Below are 19,308 nucleotides of genomic sequence, written 5' to 3'. Positions count from 1 at the left end.
ACTTGAGGCAGGAGGAAAGCATTTATTAAGATCTTCATCCTGGGTTCAAATGAAACTTTCTGGCTGCGTGACCCCAGGCAAGTTATTTAACCTGATTTGCTTCTTCTTAACCATTCTTCTGCCTTAGAACTAATATTTAGTATTGATTCTAAGACAGAATGTAATGATTCTTTAAAAAAAGATCTTTACATTGAAACGTCAAAAGACATAGGATAGGCATTATTATTCCCATTTTACCCATGGAGAAAACTGAGACCCCAAGAGGATAAACAATTTAATCAATGTCTCAGAATGTCTAAGTGTTCTAAGTGGTAGAATATGAATGAAACTAGATCTTTTGACTCTTGAAACTTTGGAGACGCAGGCACATAATAAGTATTTATCAATTGATTAATTTTTTAAAACTCTCTATACTTCTTATTTTCTACAATTCTACACAGGGGAAGAGATTTTGCAAAGATTTTAGAACAAGTTGGCAACCTGGGGCAAAATGGAATCTTATGTTTCACCTTTGAAGTTAGTCTAATTTGGTGGATAGAGCTCGGGTCTGGAACAGGCAAGAGGTGATAAGAGTCCCCATCGTTTCTTCTCATCTCTGTTCTAGACAAACACCCACAATACTGAACTACTCTTTGCTCTAGACCAGGGAGTGGCAAAGCAGATTGAAGCTCTAAACCCACTCACAAGAAGAAATGAAAAAATTTAGATTCTAGGGGAGAAGGCGCTGATCTCAGCTCTACCACCAAAAATCTGTGTGACAACAGGCAAGTAATTTTTCCTTGGTGGACATCAGTTTCTCTTATCTGCACAATGAGGGATGAGACTAGATAAGTCCCCTTCTAACTTTAAATCTATGATCCTATTAACCAGGGAGGATGCAATACAAATGGACCTATTTCCAAGGATGGTTAATTTCAGCAATTGATTAGTTGTTTCCGTGAGGCAGTCACATGATTTTTAAAGTTCCTACCAGTTACTTCCTTGCTCCATTTCCCCTAGTTTTCCCTCTTTACTTCTAAATTCCAAACCTGCTACTGCCTTTATGAAATGCTGTGGTTCCCCTGACACTTCCCTTCAGTTATCAAAGGCAGCCATCCTAGCAGAGGTTTTTGGAGCAATGATGTCCATACTCTCCTCTAGAAAATTTTCAACCTTTTCCTTTTAACTCTGATGAGAGTGGAAGACCTCCAACGTCCATTACCTATGATGCTGCTTTAGAGTACAGAATTCTTTCTTTATGCATTATTATCTTTATTTGACAAATAAAGAAACAGAGGGAGACAAGGGTTGAGTAACTTGCTCAGCGTCACAGAGCTATTAAATGTTTGAGGTAGGATTTCAAACTCAGGCCTTCCTGACTCCCAGAAATACTCTATTACGCTACCTACCTGGTAAGTGAGAAAAGAAAGGAAAGTTTCTCTCTTCCTTTTTTGGTGAGTGGATACAATAATTCATTCAAAGATTTGAAATGCCAAAAAGCCAGATGCGTTATAGAGCATAGGATTCTTAGCCAACAAATGGCAACAACAATAATAAAAACAATCGTTTGTGGTATAATGTATGACCTTATCCTATCACTACTACACCCCAAGGATATAAAATGCAGGTAAATAATATCTCCATTTTGTAGATGAAGAAACTGAGGCAAGGAGAAGTTAAGCAGCTTGTTTTTTCTTTTTTTTCTTCTTTTTAAACCCTTACTTTCGGTCTTAATAATAACTCTAAGACAGCAGGGCAAGGGGTAGGCAAATGGAGTTAAGTGATTCATCCAGGGTCACACTGCTAGGAAGTGTCTGAGGCCAATTTGAACCCAGCTCCTCCCAACACCAGGCCACCTAGTTGCACCTCCAAGTCCTATTTCTTTTCAACTGATCAAAATAAAACCAAGACCAGAAAAGATACCAAATATACTTTTGTTCTGACAATTGAATGCAGCATCCTAAAGGGGGTGTCCTGGGAGCTGGAACCAAAACTATATATAATACAGGAGTCCTGATTTTAACCCATTCTGTAACCCTAGGCACACATGCCATTTGTTTCTCTTGGCCCCACATTTCCTGTACTAAGTACTCCAGAAATGAAGATGCTACAGGCACTTTGGCAAAGAAGATCTCCAGAATTTTTCCCACTACTGACACTGTGAGGGGTTTGTGGAGACCCTTGAAGTAAGTAAGAAAAGTAAAAGGGTGATTTTTGAGCTGGGATAATGAAATGAAGCCATGTTTCCTCCTCAAACCTCTCACCCCTCTCTGTTTGCTTTACACCAGAGAAGTAGGTACTTAGCACATTCTAAGTTGCATTATAGTGGTCAGTGCTGGACCTGACTTCCAGCCCTGGACTTGACATTTATTAGCTGCGTGATTAAGACCAAGGTATACCCTATCTCTCAGCCTCAATTTCATCTGTAAAATGGAGACAATTACAACTGAAGTCCCAGAATTGCTACAAGGCTCAAATGAGATAATATATGTAAAGTACTTTATAAATTTTATTTCACTACATAAATAACAGTTCTTATTATGTTTTATTCTCCAGTAGTTTCTTAGGTCCTTCATAGCAGAGGCCATATCTTAGCTCTGTAACCCAACCTCAAATATCAACTCTGCACATAATAGGTGCTTAATAAATGCCTGGTGAATCTGTTAAGGAAGGAGCTGTGGCAAGATAGCACACTAATGCACTTTCAGTGGAGTTGTGAATTGGTTCAACTATTCTAGAAAGCAATTTGGAATTATACCCCAAAAGTCACTGAAATAATATATTTGTCCTCTGACCCAAAGAATTCCCTACTATGCATATATTCCAAAGAAGTCAGTAACAGAAGGAAAGGTCTCATCTATATGAAAATACTTATAGCAACACTTTTTTTGGTAGCAAAGAACTGGAAACCAAGTGAGATCCATTGATTGGGGAATGGCTGAACAAATTGTGGTATATGAATGTAATGGGATATTATCGTGTGGTAAAATTCTGAATATGAAGAATTCAGAGGCTCTTGGGAAGATCTATATAAACCAGTGTAGAGCAAGGTAAACAGAACCGGAAAAATAGCTTACAAGATGAATGCCATTGATACTCTAAAGGAAAACAACAGTAAGACTTCAGAACTCTGATGAAAACAGTGACTTCAGAAGATGATGGTGAAATGTGCCTCTTTCTTCTTAGCACAGAGGTTGTAGACAAGGGGTACAAAATGAGGCACCATCTTTAAACATGACTGCTAAATCCAATTTATTTTACTTGACTATTTACTTAACAAGGAAGAGTTGAGGGTGAGGAATGGAAGGGAATTGAGAAAGGGACAGAGAGGAAACCATCAAGAAAACCAAAGGAAATTTAAGGTGGCTTAAGTAAGCACTTTGGCCCAAGCTAGGTCCTCTGGTGGTGCAGTGAGTGGATAGAATGGTGGGTCTGGGACTGCTGAGACTTCTCTTCTCGAGTTCAAATTTGGCCTCAGATACTTCCTAGCTGTGTGACCCTTGGCAAGTCACTTAACCCTAATGACCTCAGTTTCCTCATCTGTAAAATGAGCTAGAGAAAGAAATGGCAGAATACTCCAGAAACTATCCAGAAAACCCCAAATGGGCTCATGAAGAATCAGGCACGACCCAATAACAACAATAACAAAGTCCCTTGCTGGGTTGAATTGATGTTAATAGCTCTAAGATAGCTAGTGATGGGTTATATGCAGATATTTGCTGGAGTGTAATACTGCTGTTCTTACTAGACTGGAGAATCAAATACAAATAGGGTATTCTTTTTAAAAATAAAGACCTTACCTTCAGTATACAATACTGTGTATTGGTTCTAAGGCAGAAAAGTAGTGAGGGTTTAGGCAATGGGAGTTAAGTGACTTGTCCAGGGTCACACAGGAAGTGTCTGAAGGTCAAATTTGAACCCAGGACCTCCCATCTCTAGGTCTGGCTCTCAATCCACTGAGCCACCCAGCTGCTCCCTTTTTTTTTTTTTTAAGAAAAGCGCGCGCGCGTGCGCACACACACACACACACACACACACACACACACATGCCACAACCTAGCTACAAGTTTTGAAAGTGAGGAAAACCATGGTGACATGGTGACTGGGGAACTCAGCAACCAACGCATCAAAAAGCGCCACCTGCTCTAACTAGCACACTCCAGAAAATAGATGTCAGTTGCTTTTCCACAGAGACTTTTTTTTTTTAATTTCCTTCTTCCAGGTGAAAGAAAAAAAATCCAAAACTCTTTAGTGGTCATTACAGCACATGAATTGATACTGGTTCCAAGGCAGAGGAGTAGTAAGGGCTAGGGAACTGGAACTAAGTGACTTGTCCAGGGACACACAGCTAGGACATGTCTGAGGTCAGATTTGAACCTAGGTCCTCTCTACTCTAGGCCTGGCATTCTGTCCACTGTGCCACCTAGCTAAGCCCCCCCTGCTTTTAGGTTCTGCAAACTAAACAGCACAAGGCTAAAACCAAACATTTCAGCCTTTTGCTCCTTTGGGTAAGGGAATGCTCAGAGATAGGCTCATTCCTAAAGGTTCCCAGAGTCCTGCTATTTCTAAGAGAAAGCAGGGGGATTTTGTTTAATCCCTTACCAAATATGCGCTTATCCTCTCCATTATTATTGACCCTTTTCCCCTCAAGTGGGTTTTAATCTCATCATTCAGGTCTGAGGGGGCAGGATGGGGTGACTGGGTCATCCCGAGTCAAATAAAGCCCAAGTCCCCACATTCTCCGTGAATATCATTCGGAGGCATCAGGATTGAAATTGTCCTCTATTTATAGGGTCTCTATGGAAACCGAGCTAATCACCGTAAAACCCACTCTCTGGATACAAAGTGAATCGAGGAAGCGGGGTTTGACTTGGAGGAGCTTCCCACAAAGAAAGTGTAAGGGGAGGCATCACTCCAGGTTTAGAACTCCCCACAAGGACAACCAAGAGGAAGGAAAAGGAGACCCGCTAGTGATCTCGCCAGAAAACAGCTATGCAAATGGAGGTGGAATCATTTCTTTTTCCTAGTTTCCAAGCGGATATTAACAAATAAATCTCAGGTCAAGGGCATGTGAATTCTCCGGGGTGTGGCAGTGGGAAAGAACCCTTGAGGGATTGAGGGTCAAGAGACCTGGGTTCAAAGCCCAACTCTAGCACTGGGGTTCCTCCTTCATTTCCTAATCTGTAAAATAAGGGGGATGGGCTAGATCAAGGGTTCTTCACCTTTTTGTGTGTGTGTCATAGATTCCCTCTTGGCAGTCTGGCAAAGCCTGCAGACCCTTTTCGGAAACACACTTTTAAAAGTATACAGAGGATGAAAAATTAAATGAATTAAATTACGATTAAATGAATTAAATTACTTCAATAATTTAAATTATTAAAAAATTAAGTTAATTAAATAAAAATATGGAGGATTAAAAAGAAAGGCAGGTAAGGCAAGGTAGTACAATGGATAGACCACTAGGTCTGGAATGGGGAGGATATGGATTCAAATTTGACCTTAGACATTTCCTAGCTGTGTGACCCTGGACAAGTCACAACACCAATTGCCCAGTCCTTACCATTCTTTTGTCTTAAAACTGATACTTAGTATTGATTCTAAGACAGAAGGCAAGGCTTTTATTTTTTAAGTCAATTATATTGTAATATAATGTTGTTACTCAATCCTGTCTCTTTGTGACCCCATGGACCATAGCTATCCATAGGATTTTCTTGGCAAAGATACTAAAGTGGTTTGCCATTTCCATTTCCAGTGGATCCTTCTGTTGGGCACTCAGAGGTTAAGTGATTTGCCCAGGGTCACACAATTCAACATGTTTGAGATTGGATTTGAACTCAAGTCTTCCTGCCTCTGGGTCCAGCACTCTATTTACCAAGCCACCCAGCTGCCATTGTTTAGTTATGATAATCCTTCCAAATGTCATTTGGATGGAGACCCAGACTTTAAGGCTCCACTCAAATTCCACCCTTGGTGAAACCTTCCCTGACTACCTCCACCTAAATTACTCTTGCCTTCTTCTATGCTCCTACTGCACTAAGGGCACTGTGCCCCATCTCTGGCATTTAATCATACTTGTGACGCATCTCTAGTCATCTGTCTTTACCTGTATCATTTATTTAACTTCCCTTTCTGGTGCTCAATAACTCTCAGCCAGGACAGCCCCTTTTGTGTCCTAGCCTAAATCTATCATGGAAGAAATCAGGTCCTTCTCCCCTTGGCCCAACTCAGCCTGCCCCATCTGGAGCCTGAGAGGAACCACTTGTGTTCATCAGGAACAATAACCCTCTGGGGGCAAATGGCTGGGATGGAGTCGGTTCTGAAGAAGAGAGCACCCAGGAAAGAGCTAAATCTTGTTTACTGTTTCTGTAAACTGGCTCAGGGCAAAGGGTGGGAGAGGTCATGTTCTTTAAACTCAGCTCTGCTTTCCAGAGTACAGGACACAACTTCCCCTTTGGCTTTTTCCAAACCAAGTGACCAAAGAAAGGGTTGATCCAGCCAAGTTACAAACACTTTTATTTTTCCTCCACAAAACCCCCAAACAACAACAACAAAAGCCACCTGTCATCATTCACTAATCCTGCTTAAGGTTTGGACCACTGAGATTTTGTAAAGAAGAGTTGGTCCAACAGGACCAATGGAAACATTCCCAAAATTCCCCATCTTAAATCCCCCATCAGGGATTTCAAAAGGAGAAATGTCATTCTTAAGTGGAAAGAGGAAAATAGAGATGTTTCTGCGTTGGCTTCTAAGGCCACAGAAAAACTCCTGTGCCAATCAATGCTTTTTAAAAATTCTAATCCAAAATTGGGACCAAACTGGCTAGTTCAACTTCCCACTAAGAAAGATATTCCCGTCAATGGGACTGACAGTTAAAATGCAATTAGGAACAAACTAAGAGATGGTATTTCTGTAAATACTGAGCACACAGGAAGGCAACATGCCATAAAACCAACTACTGCTGGTAATTAATTCAGAACCCAAATGCACATAGCATTAGCATAGAACACTTCATTTTAAATAGGCTTTCTCAACATTAACTCATTCAGTCTGATTCTGGGTCTTACTGCTGGTAGTAATAGATCCCATTTTATACAGCAACTTCCAAAATGCTTTCCTCACTATTACCCTGGAAGGTAAAAGACTCAAGTTACAGACAATATCCCCATTTTACTGATAAGGAAAGATAAGATGATTTGCTCTTATTCAAGAAGCTATAGGGTAGCTAGATGACTCAGTGGATAGAGCCAGGCCTGGAGTCAGGAGGTTCAACTATAACCTCAGATACTTCCTAGCTGTGTGACCCTGGGCAAATCAATTAACCTAAACTGACTAACCTTACTTCTCATCTGCTTTAGATATATAATATAATGTAATGTAATGTAATGTAATATAATGTAATATAATATAACATAATATAATGTAATGTAATGTAATATAATATAATATAATAAAAATAATAATATATTACATTATATTATATTATATTACATTATATTATACAATACAATATAATACAATACAATATAACACAATACAATACAATATAGTATAATACAAAATAATACAATATAATATATACTATTTATTCTAAGATGGAAGGTAGGGGTTTAAAAAAGAAAAGAAATATAATCCAGGCCAAATCTCTCTAATGATGTCTTCACTAGAGGGTAGAATTAATATCGTCCATGTAATGAGTACCAAAACATGTATGGTAATGAACGGGGCTTGCAATCAAGCCTGGATAAAGAGCCTACTTGATCTCACTTGGAATCCCCTGAAATGGGCTGCTCCTTACCATGTTTTCTGTCCTCTGCTCTGAATTGAGGAAAGACGGCAATGAAGACAATGTTAATATGGATGAAGGAAAAAAGACAACAGAAATATGGGCTGAGTGGAGAAGTTGAGACTGGGGTTTAAATTCATCTATGAAATATGTTTTGAATGACTGCACATGAATAATATATATCAAATAGTTTGCCTTCTCAAGGAGGGGGGAGAGAAAGGAGGAAGGGAGAGTTTAGAACTAAAATTCTTAAAAAATGAATGGTTAAAATTATTTTTATATGTAATCAAGAAAAATATACAAAAAATTTAACTTGGAAGAAAATTCATCCATAATTCGGAATGCTATTAAAAAAGGTTTCTTTCCCCTTTTGGGGGGGGAAGGGGAGAATCTCACAAATACAGGGTATCTATAAAAATTAGAGAACTTAAGTTATTAAAGACTTAAATCACCCTAAACCTTTTGGGACAGTCTATATTCTTGCCAGAGGGATGAGATATTTCATGGCATTGGAGGGATTGGCCTCTACATAATTTGGAAAAGGATAAATTCCTCTAGATACAATGAAAGTGGAGAGAACTTAGAGGTGGCATTTACCTCCTGGGCCCAGGGCCTAGCATCTCTAAAATGTCTCAAGACAGAACAAGCTCTTTGTACCCAGTGTGGAATTAGTCACTAAGCCACAAACCTCAGAAATGTCTATCATAACTGCATTTTTAAACTGGCTCGTGTGCCCTGAGTCTGCTCCTGCTTCTCATCACCTCAGCTGCTAATAGTGAGAGAAAGTTGGGGAAAGAAAAAGAGTGTCGAACTCTGCTCTCACTGGGACAGAGCTTTATTTCCTCATGGAATATGTTGGTGTACTTTGGGGTCTGCCAAATCTCCTGGTGATGTCCTAGGCCAGTGATGTCAGATAGAAATGGGGACGACTAAACTCCCTGCAGGCTGCATACTGACTTAGAAAACCAGAAATCCACATTATCTCTGTTATATTATATTTTAATTCATTTTGTGAACATTTCCCAATTACATTAAAAAACTAACCTTTACCTTCCATCTTAGAATTAATACTTTGCATTGGTTCCAAGGCAGAAGAGAAGTAAGGGATAGGTAATGGGATTTTAGTGACTTGTTCAGGGAAATACTACTAGGAAGTGTCTGAAGCCATATTTGAACCCAGGACCTTCCATCCCCACTCAGCCACCTAGCTAATCTGAATCCTGCTGTACTCAAGTGCTCGGCTGGATGCCACAGCCTTACATGTACCTTTTAGTTTAAAAGTACTAAGAATTTTGGGACACCCTGAGTATGCAATAGCTATTAAAAAACACTGAAGTATTTTAGACAGGTCCACATCAAAGAGGATGATCCTCCAGAGGTAGTTTCCCAATTCCATTATTACATGGTATTGAGACAGCTCACTGATACAGAGGATAGAGGTTGGGTCTAGACTCAGGAAGACCTGAGTTTAAATGTGGCCTCAGACAAGTACTAGCTACATGGCCCTAGAAAAGTCATTTAACCTATTGCCTCAGTTTCCCCAACTGTAAATAATGAATAACAGTATCTCTCACAAAGAGTTGTTATAAGGATCAAATGAGATAATATTTGTAAAGTATATGCTATGTAAATGCGTATTCCCTCCCTCTCATATCATTACTCCTTTAAAATTGTTGCTTGACTTTTTTTCCCCCACCCACAATCACAGATTGGAGTCTTTCCTACCAGAATTGAATAGTAACAGAATGGGGAATCAAGGAATGGAGAGACAAAATTAAAAGACAACAACAGCTAACATTTATATCGTACTTTAAGGCTTGTAAAAACACTTTGCATACAGCATATTTGAATCTTAAAACAATCCTGTGAGGGAAATGGGATAGGAGTTATCCCCATTTGAGAGAGGAGAAAACTTAGAGAATTAAGTGATTTATTCAAGGTCACACACACACCAAGGGGTCAGAAGCTGAATTTAAATCCAGAGCATCTCGCCACTCCATCATCTTACCTCCCACTGAAGAAACCTTTAGCTGGGCTACCAATGGTTTCCAAGCTCAAGTTGGGAAAAAACTGAAATGGAACATCATCCAATCCCTTCAACAAAAGCTAAGACATACCCCAAGAGGGGGGTCTTGGATGTGATCTTTCAGCATTGTTCCCAGGGTATATTCTACCAACTCCAAATCCATCAAAACTCGGAGCTGAGTCACTAGGGGGGAAAATGGATGACAGATACATGTGTCCATCAGAGAAGTTTAGAATAAGATGGGTAGAAAGCTAAAACTATTGACCTATCCTCACAAAAAGCAGGGGAGAAGATTTTTTTTAAATGAAATTCTTTTCCTTCCATTCTTACCATTGGATCTGGAATGAGTCAAGTCCAATGGAGTTTTATGATTAATGACAACACCTGGCCCACTACTCCAGTCCTGTCCATCTAGGAAACAAAATTGGGTACATAATTTTTCCAGGCCTTTAAATCTAGTCCATCATTATTCCTTGTCCCTTTTATTTGACTTTCAGTCAATTATGTGACTGTATGGACTATAGCAGCCAATACCATCCATGGAGTTTTCTTACCAAAGATACTAAGGTAGTTTGTCATTTCCTTCTAGTAGATTAAGGTAAACAGAGATGAATTGATTCACCCAGTCACACAACTAGTAAGAGTCTGAGGTCAGATTTGAACTCTCTATCCACTGAGCCAGCTAGCTGCCCCATTACCCTTTTACCCAGGGACAAAAAGACCAGAGGAGTTGTAATTTGTCTAAGCAGATCAACAACAGAGTCTAGGTAAGAAATTGGCAGCTCCAACTCCAAGCCCAGTCACCGAACAGAGCTGTAAACATGTTGTGATGACAGGGTCAGAGATAAACAGGAAAAAGCATCATCCACTTTGCCCCTCTTGATTCCACTAGGCAAGTAGTGCTTGGCTTTTATCTTGCCTGTTCACAGCTCAAATCCCAGCTGCTGGGACCAACCTCAGAGGTATTTTTCCTGAGTAGTTTCTTCGCCCCCACCAACCCACCCTCCACCTCTACTCCACACTGCAAACAAATTCTTGTTCTAGGGAGTACTGCAGCTATTACTAAGGCCAGAGCTGCTGCTTCATCTGCCACTGGAGAGGATGACAAAGTCACAGCCAAAAAAGCTAGAGAAGTTGTGGGTGGATAGAAGAAGTATAAGTCGCCATAAGACTGCCTTGTTGATTAAAACAAAATATTGGGCTGCCCTCCACACTATGATCAGTTCACTCTCTGCTGGGGAAATACCACCCAGAATAAAATGAATGAAATTACTGGTCTTTACTATGTGCCCTCAGGCCAGGGTTACTGGCCCTGGACAAATGGATATTTCCAAATCTGTCTTAGGAGTATAAGGAGGGTTTCTTACTCTCAGCAAGGAAACAGGGTCCTCTCAGTTTGGGTACAGCCACTGAGGAGAGACAAGACTATGAAAGCCGAGCGGGCCAGCCTCCTCTGGACCAGCAGAGAAGGAGTAGGAAGTCTGGAGTTACAGGATGGCATTTATCTTACTCCTACTATCAATAAAGGAGCATTTTAGAGTGCTGTTTATTTACTAGGAATAGAGAGCAAAAAGTTACTGGGCTATGCAGCAAGGATTCTAGCTTTCCTTGAATGCTAGTTTATCCTAGCATTCCTGTCTAAAACCTATCCTATTTTGGAATATGGCTGTCCTGAGGAATTTAAATGTCAATTTCCCATCTTCTATTTATTTAATATTCTACTCCCCTACTCCCCACTGGAAAGGCTAAGATGAAACCTGGGGTTTCTTCTGCTTAAAAAAATGTGCCCCAAACCTGTTCACCATCCATTCCTCCTGCTGATAGTAGTCAAGTTAAGGAGTTAACTGCCCTGTCTTCTCCTCCCTGGCCCCCAAAAGAAAAGCAGACAAGTAACATCCAGGTAGGAGAACTGGCTTCTAAACATACTCACCTATATCCCAGAGTTTCCTGACTTCAGTCTACTCAGACAAGATGAGGAGTGTCATTGGGTTTTGCTGGAGAGCTCCTTAGTGGCTGCTGCCATAGGTTACAGGCTTTATTTAAAGTAACTGATTCCTCTCTTCTTTCCTAGCCCAGGCCCTGCACCCCCATGAGACAAGCTATCTCCCTGATGCATCAAGCTCCACAATGCTTAAGTTCCTCCAGAATCCAACATCCCTCAGTAAGAGGAGAACAAGCCAGTGCCTGTAATCACTGAGGGGACTCTTAAATAAAGGGACTTTATTATTTATTATTGCTCTTATCCACACGATTGCTAGCCCTCAGTTCTAGGGAAACAGTCTCAAAGACCTCAGGCCTGAAGCTAATATTCACTTTACTTCTACTTCTGAGCTCCTCACTCGGCATGTGCGCAACTTAAACCGAGTCCCCGAAGCAGCCCAAGTACCACTTGCGCCACCTGTCTGTTACCCATTCCCATCTAGGGATCTCCAAGCACCAGCCTAGCCTCTGGCTCCACCTAATGGCAAGATGTCCCTTTCTCCCATTTCACAGGTGGGCAAACTGAGCTCCAGGGACTGTTTCCAGTCATTCAGGGGAGAAAAGGACTCAAGAATGGACTAATGGCCTTTAGTTATTATTCCCAAGTCACAATTCATCTCCTCTTCCCTCTTGACTCAGTCCCCAAAGAGATAGTTATGAAAATATTAACACTTAATTCCTCCAGTGCATCTGCTGCAAAAGAACTACATGATGTCAGGGATCCTCCTCTCCGGGTGAGTCACTGGAACAATCTGATGTAGAGCCATGGGAAACAAAGCTGAGGCTTAATGCCTAAGGTGTATGATAGGGCCCTGGGGCAAATCAGCTTACTTTTCTGGGCCTCAGTTTCCCCACAGTAAGATGAAGTCCAATTAGATGATTTCCTAAAGGGCTCTTAATATTTTAATGATCTACGGAATCAGAACTCTGGTTGCCCAATTCGAAACCAGCAGTTCCACCTCTCTAACCCCTGACCTCAACTTCCCTTCCCAACCCCACCTCTAGTTACTAGCTGACCTAAAGGCAAGAAGAGGAAGAGGTTGGAGGAGGAAAGTCTAGACTCACCTTTAAATCCGGAGGCTTGCTGCGAGGGCCAGGGTTGGGCGCCATGGTAGCACCTACATCTGGAGTCGCTGGAGTCACAGTAGGATTTGAACTCATGACCTCCCCAGGTTTCAGGTCCGAGCTGGGCAGGTGGCAAGTTGCATCTTCCAGCCCGGCTCCATCCTCCTCCCGCTGTTGCTGCAGTTCGTCAGATTTGCACCTCTTCATGGTGAATATGGGTCGGTTTAGGGATCGGTCCCTTCCAGCACTGTCTTCTTAAGGGAAAACTGTTCTCCCTCCTCCCCACCCAGAAAGGGGACAGTGAGTTTTGACAAACAAAAGATGGGAAATTGAAATTTTAAGAAAAAAGAAGGGGATGCTGAAGGAGTAGGAAACCTTGGTTACTGTCTGGAGCAGTTCATTCTGATCTGGGTACCAGATGCCAGGTCACAGGCAGGGCTGGGCAGCAGAAGTCCTTGGGCAAAGTCATCGGAGGGGAAGGAGGATGGGAGACCCCGGTCCCCAAACTTTCTGCTTCAGGGCATGGGCTGCAAGAGAGAGGGCTGGGCAGCAAACTGCAGTGGCCGGCGGCGCATCCTTCCTCGCCCGCCGCCTCGCCTGGGTGAGGTAGGGCATGGCATGGGGCAGCCAGCCGGGCAGGTCCTCCTTGGCTGCCCTCGGCGCCCGCCGCAGCCCCCCAGCCCTGGCCTGCCCGGCTGCGCCCCTCCCTGCATGGAGCGGCCAGCGCCTTGCCCGCCCGCCCGCAGAGTGCCCAGCTCCGGCTCCTTTTCCCTCTTCCCCCTCCCTCTCCCTCTCTACCCGCCCAGAGGCTGCTGCAAAGACACGGCAACCAGAGCCCGAGAGCGGCGGGCACAACCTACCCCGCCCGTCTTCCTCAGCCCAGGAGGGGATGGCAAACTAGGACGTCGAGTGACATCGACGCGCGGCCAATAACCAGGCAGCAGGCCGAGGGGGCGTCTCCCAGGCGCGTTGGAGGGTAGGTTGCACTGTGCATTTCCCCCCGGAGTGGGCCGGAGGGCGATGCTGCGTTTTTGCAATGCAGAGAGGAGGCTTTGGGGAGCGGGAAAGGGAGGGTGGCGGGGAGTGGCTGGCTGAGCCCCTTATTTCCTCAGGAGAGCGGCCCCGCCATGAAGGAAACCACCTGGGACCTTCTCCCATTCATCTACTTGGCTTTGCCACGCCTGTCCGGTCACCCCCCCCCCCCATCCTTCTTCCCTCTTACCCACCCCTCTGCGCTCCAAACACACTTTGCAAATTAGACCACTTAAGTCCGGGGTACCAAGCTTCCCCCGGAAACTCGGGGGAGCTGAAGGCCACACACTGTCTCTACATCCTCTGCCTCATGTTGGGGAGGGGAGTCTTGGAAAATCAGGGCAACGCAGACACAGATATGCTCAAACTCAAGTGAATTTCTGGCTTTGAAAATAGCCACTAACCACTTTGGGACTATGCCCAAAGGGCTATAAAACAATGGCTATCCTTTGAGCCCTTAATACCCCTACTAGGTCTGTATCCCAAGGACATCCCCCCCCCCCCCAAAGGGGAAGGACCTACTTGTACAAGAATATTTTTGTGGTGACAAAGAATTGGAAATTGAAGAGATAATCAGCCATTGGGGAATGGCTGAACCAATTGTGGCATATGATGGTAATGGAATACTTTTGTCCTATAAGAAATGATGAGCAGGAAGATTTTAGAAAGGGCTGGAAAGACCTACATGAACTGTTGCATAAACAAAACCAGGGGAACATGGTACACAGTAACAGCAATATTGTGGCATGATCAACTGTGAAAGACTTAGCTACTCTCATCAATACAGAGATCCAGGACAATTATGAGGGATGTATGACAAAGGCTATTCACCTCCAGAGAACAAACTGTTGGAGTCAGATGCAGATCAAAGCATATGATTTTTCACTTTATTTTATTTGGATTATTGTTTGGGGGTTTTGGTTTTACATGATTATTCTCTTACAAAATGAATAATATGGAAATATGTTTTGCATGATAATACATGTATAATTCAGATCATATTGCTTGCTAGCTCTGGGGAGGGAAGGGAGAGAAGGAGAAACTTCTGGATTACATAACTTCAGAAAAGTTATGTGGAAATTTGGCATTACATGTAATTGGTAAAATAAAATATCTTTCTAAAAAAAAAAGGAAAGGAGCCAATCACAAGGGCAACTAGGGAGCTCCATGGATTGAGAAACAGGCTAGGTCCTGAATTCAAATTTGGCTTAGCCACTTCCTAGCTGTGTGGCCCTGGGCAAGTCACTTAACCCTCATTACCCATCCCTTACCAATCTTCTGCCTTAGTATTGATTCTAGGACAGACAATAAGAGTTTTTAAAAAAGTTAAAAAAAGAAAAAGAAAAGAAAATAGCAATCTAAATGTGGGTGAACATTTAAATTGACCTCAGAGATTTACAAAGATTTCAGGCATTTTTTTTTTAAGTCCTTACCTTTTTGTCTTAGAATTAATTGAGTAGTAAGGGCTAAGCAATTTGGGGTTAAGTGACATGCCCAGGGACACATAGCTAGGAAATATCTGAGGCCAGATTTGATCCTAAGGTCTCCCATCTCCAGACCTGGAGCTGTATCCACCAAGCCACTTAGCTGCCTCTGGTTTGAGTCATTTAAGATTAAGAAGACCTGACAAATAGCTAATACATATGTATAAGGACCTTTAAAGCTCTTTATATCAAAGTCCACTAGGCTAATCAAACTGGAGTTCTCAAGGGTCACACAGAGTGGTACTGTTACAGGTTTCAAGGTGGTGAGTTTGGACTCACCTTCCTCCCAGAAGATGAGAATAACAGGGAGTATTTTGTGCAGCTTCACAAAGGATTCAATTTAAATCAACAAATATTTACTAAACATGCTAGCTATTATTCAGCACCTGGTGTTATGATAGGTGCCAGGGATACAATAAGAAAAAAGAAAAGGAAGGAAGGAAGAAAGAGAGAGGTAGAGGGTGATTGGAAATGAAAGAAGGCATCCTTGCTTTTAAAGAACTTCCATTCTACTTAGAGGAAACAATGTGCTTAGGACAGGTAAGTAAATACAAAGTAAGAATCAGTCATCACAACAGTATGTATCACATGGACTAGTAGCAAACTTGGATAACTCACAAAACCAGTGGGAGAAATTCCTGCATTGTCAGGTTGCTAGACAGATAGAAGATAGATCTACCTTTGGAAGAAAGCAGAAAATACAAATGTCAAATCAGTTAGATAACTATGTAGTTCCTGCAGAAATCACAACTGAGTGGATTGATTCTGGAACAGCAGTAACAAAAAAATTGTTAGCATCATCCTAAATCCTGAGAGAGAGACAATGACAGTGACAAAAAAAGAGAGACAGATACAGAGACAGAGAGAAGAAGACATTATCATCTCAGGCTACTTTTATTTTCTGTGTTGTACTCAAATTCACCTTAAGCTTGATCTGAATAAACTTTTCTACTCACTAAGAGGAATAGTTCAATTTTTAGTTTGCTGTCAATCTTAGCCTTGACCCCAGATTCAAGTCAATGAAAAAAAACAGTAGCAACAACAATAACATCACAACGGTAGGCCAGTAGAGATTGGTGATTCAAAGTAATGAATGATACTCAACCTTATGGCAGGTTTGTCACCCAATGTCATAAGGCCTTCACATTCCATTCCAATGATCAAATCCTCAGAAGTTCAAATGTGCTCCCACTCCTTTCTGAATTCTGTTATCATATTACATCGCAGATATCTACAGCCAAAAGAGATGGGCCAGAAAGTCTGACTAAAAATAAATAAATGAATAAACAAAAATGAAAGTCTGTGAAAAAACACATGTGACCTAAAGCCATCTGAAGTTGATATCAAATTTGTATCATTCAGACTAGATTCTTGAATACTCATGGTAAATGGGAATGCAATTACTTGATAATTGAAAATTTGATATTGATATTTTGCTCTAATTTTCTTTGGGGGAACAGCAAGTACAGACTATGATTTGATATTTAAGATAAAACTGAACCAAAGTCATTCCCTCCACCCAGACCCCAAACCTGTACCTTTGTCCTATTTCTGGCACTATTCCTTGTCTGGAACCTTGATGTTACATTTTATTTTCTCCTTTTCCCTAAGCATACAGCCAGGTCTTATTCGTTCTCTCTTCTCAAAAATCTCTTGTATGTGTTATTCCTATTGATTTCTACTGCCATTGCCCTCAGATAGGTTCTTATTATAACCTAATAATTTCTGTACTATTTCAATACCTCTCTTCATATGTTGTCAGACTAACCCTTCTTTTTGCACATATATGATCACATCATATCACTCTTTTCAAAGACTTTAAATGATTTCCATTTTCCAATAAAGTAGAAGCTTTCATTGTATTTTTACAATACATCTCCTTCATACATTGGCCAAATTAACTTTCTTTTCCCCTCATATCTGATCAAGTCATGTCATTCCTCTGTTCAAAACTAGACCCTATTGCCTGCTGGGAAAAATGGAAGCTTTTAGACTGGCATTTGGAGATTTCCAAATGTGGCAGGAGCCTACATTTAGAGCTCTAGCTCATATGACTTCACTCCATACAGTTTACACTCCAGCCAAACTGGACTACTTCCTCTCCCACACACATGCCCCAGGTGTCTGGCCTCCAGGCTTTTGCTTGAACCATTGTCTATTCTATGTTTGCCCTGGCCCTACCTCATCTCTACCTGTAGAAATCCTATCCATCTTTTTTTTTTTAACCCTTACCTTCCATCTTGGAGTCAATCCTGTGTATTGGCTCCAAGGCAGAAGAATGGCAAGGACTAGGCAATGAGGGTTAAGTGACTTGCCCAGGGTCACACAGCTGGGAGGTGTCTGAGGCCAAATTTGAACCTAAGACCTCTAGGTCCTCTAGGCCTGACTTTCAATCCACTGAGCCACCCAGTTGCCCCCCTATCCATCTTTTAATGTCAGCTCCTCAATGAAACCTTCAACAATCTCCCAGTCAATAATGAGCCTTCCTTCATGTGACCTTCAAGTAGAACTTGGTTTCCCTATTTCTTATTTACTTTTCATGTATCATTTTGCATCATATTTATTTATGTATGTGACTATCCCTGGACTAGATTGTAAACTTCACCAGACCAAATTATCACATCCTATCCAATTTTTCTGGCTTCCCAGGACCAGCACAATGCTCTGTACTAACACATTTAAAATTCTTGTTGAAGTTAAAAGCAAGTTCCCGTCTAAAATTGATAGGAATATGACACTAGGTCCATAGAGCAACATTCTCCTTTCTCTTTTACCACAGCTATTTTTATCTTGGATAATTCTGGTGCATGGGTGAATAAAACTTGTATAATTAAGATATTCCTGTCCGGACCTCCGGCAGAGAAACCGGGGCACCCTGTTAGACACAAGAGAGTGGTAGAATTATCCTACTGGGATGAATGGCTTTATTCTTTATAGGGGGTCCCAGCTAATTTAGACTAATGCAAGAGGAACCCCCTGGGGATTATCAAATTTGGCAAATGAGCAAGCCCTTAAATAAGGAGGATAAAGATTAGAGTTCTAGAGTCTTCTAGCAGAGGAGTTACCAGTTCATTTACTTTGATAAACACCCAATTTTAACTAAAGATGATACTAAGCCATAGTCTATAGGTAAATGAATACAAGATAAGCTGTTTTCCTAAAAGTAATCAAGTCTTAGAAATAAAAGCCCCCCTTTCTTTCAACCTGAAAATTGACAAAGGGAGAGCCACAAGGGACTTGAAGAGTCTTTAAGTAGGATTCAGCTCTCTTCTGCAATAATTACATTGTTTAAAAAGCATTTTGAAAGATCAAATAGCTAAAAAGTTACTAGAGGGGGTTAGCATACTAGAGTGTTTTGAAGGAAGAAAACACTTTAAAAGATCTAGGCATCATAATACTTTCTTTGATCACTATATCACTGAAAACAGTACCAATACTAATAATATTCTTCTGTTATGTGATTCTCCTCCCTCCCCTTTTTTTTCATTGGAAGAATTCCATTTCCACTCCCAACTCTCCACAAGGTAACTGGGTTACATTTGAACTAGTAGGAGTGTCCTATGCAAATTATCTTCTGGTAGATTGGCCAAGTTGTTGCTGATGTCATAATCCCACCACCTAATTATAGGCTTTTCATAGGCTACAAAGAAAGAAGAGACAAGGCGGAGGAGAGAAGGGAGGGAGAAGAGCTCGTAGAAGTGTTTGCATCATACTGATACTTCTTTTTCCCACTATCAGAGATTGTGTGGGATAACTGATGAGCTTGAATGGTATCATTTCCTTTCCTCCCCCCAACCAGTGTTCAAAATATCACTCACTTTTCTTTTAATTAATTTATTTGTTGGTTACAATATTTCCCTCCCTTCTGCCCCTCTCTGCACTAGGGAAGGCATCGCTTGACCAAAAAAAAAAACAAAAAAATGTTTATATAAACAATGTTTTTCATGTTTCTATTTATC

At 41.4% G+C, this 19,308-nt stretch overlaps 1 protein-coding gene across 1 annotated transcript in view; it reads right to left on the bottom strand.

Moving 5' to 3' along the window:
• Positions 1 to 13,720, bottom strand: part of TMCC2 (transmembrane and coiled-coil domain family 2) — a 66,149-nt gene extending 52,429 nt beyond the window's left edge. Inside the window, exon 1 of the mRNA XM_001365156.4 lies at positions 12,834 to 13,720. Within this exon, the coding sequence (XP_001365193.2) occupies positions 12,834 to 13,040 (207 nt within the window). The 5' untranslated portion in view covers positions 13,041 to 13,720. The remainder of the gene's footprint in view (positions 1 to 12,833) is intronic.
• Between the last annotated feature and the right edge of the window lie 5,588 nt (positions 13,721 to 19,308).

The sequence above is a fragment of the Monodelphis domestica genome, chromosome 2 (genome assembly GCF_027887165.1).
Source record: "Monodelphis domestica isolate mMonDom1 chromosome 2, mMonDom1.pri, whole genome shotgun sequence".
Taxonomy (NCBI): domain Eukaryota; kingdom Metazoa; phylum Chordata; class Mammalia; order Didelphimorphia; family Didelphidae; genus Monodelphis; species Monodelphis domestica.
This window is presented reverse-complemented; position numbering and strand designations above follow the sequence as displayed.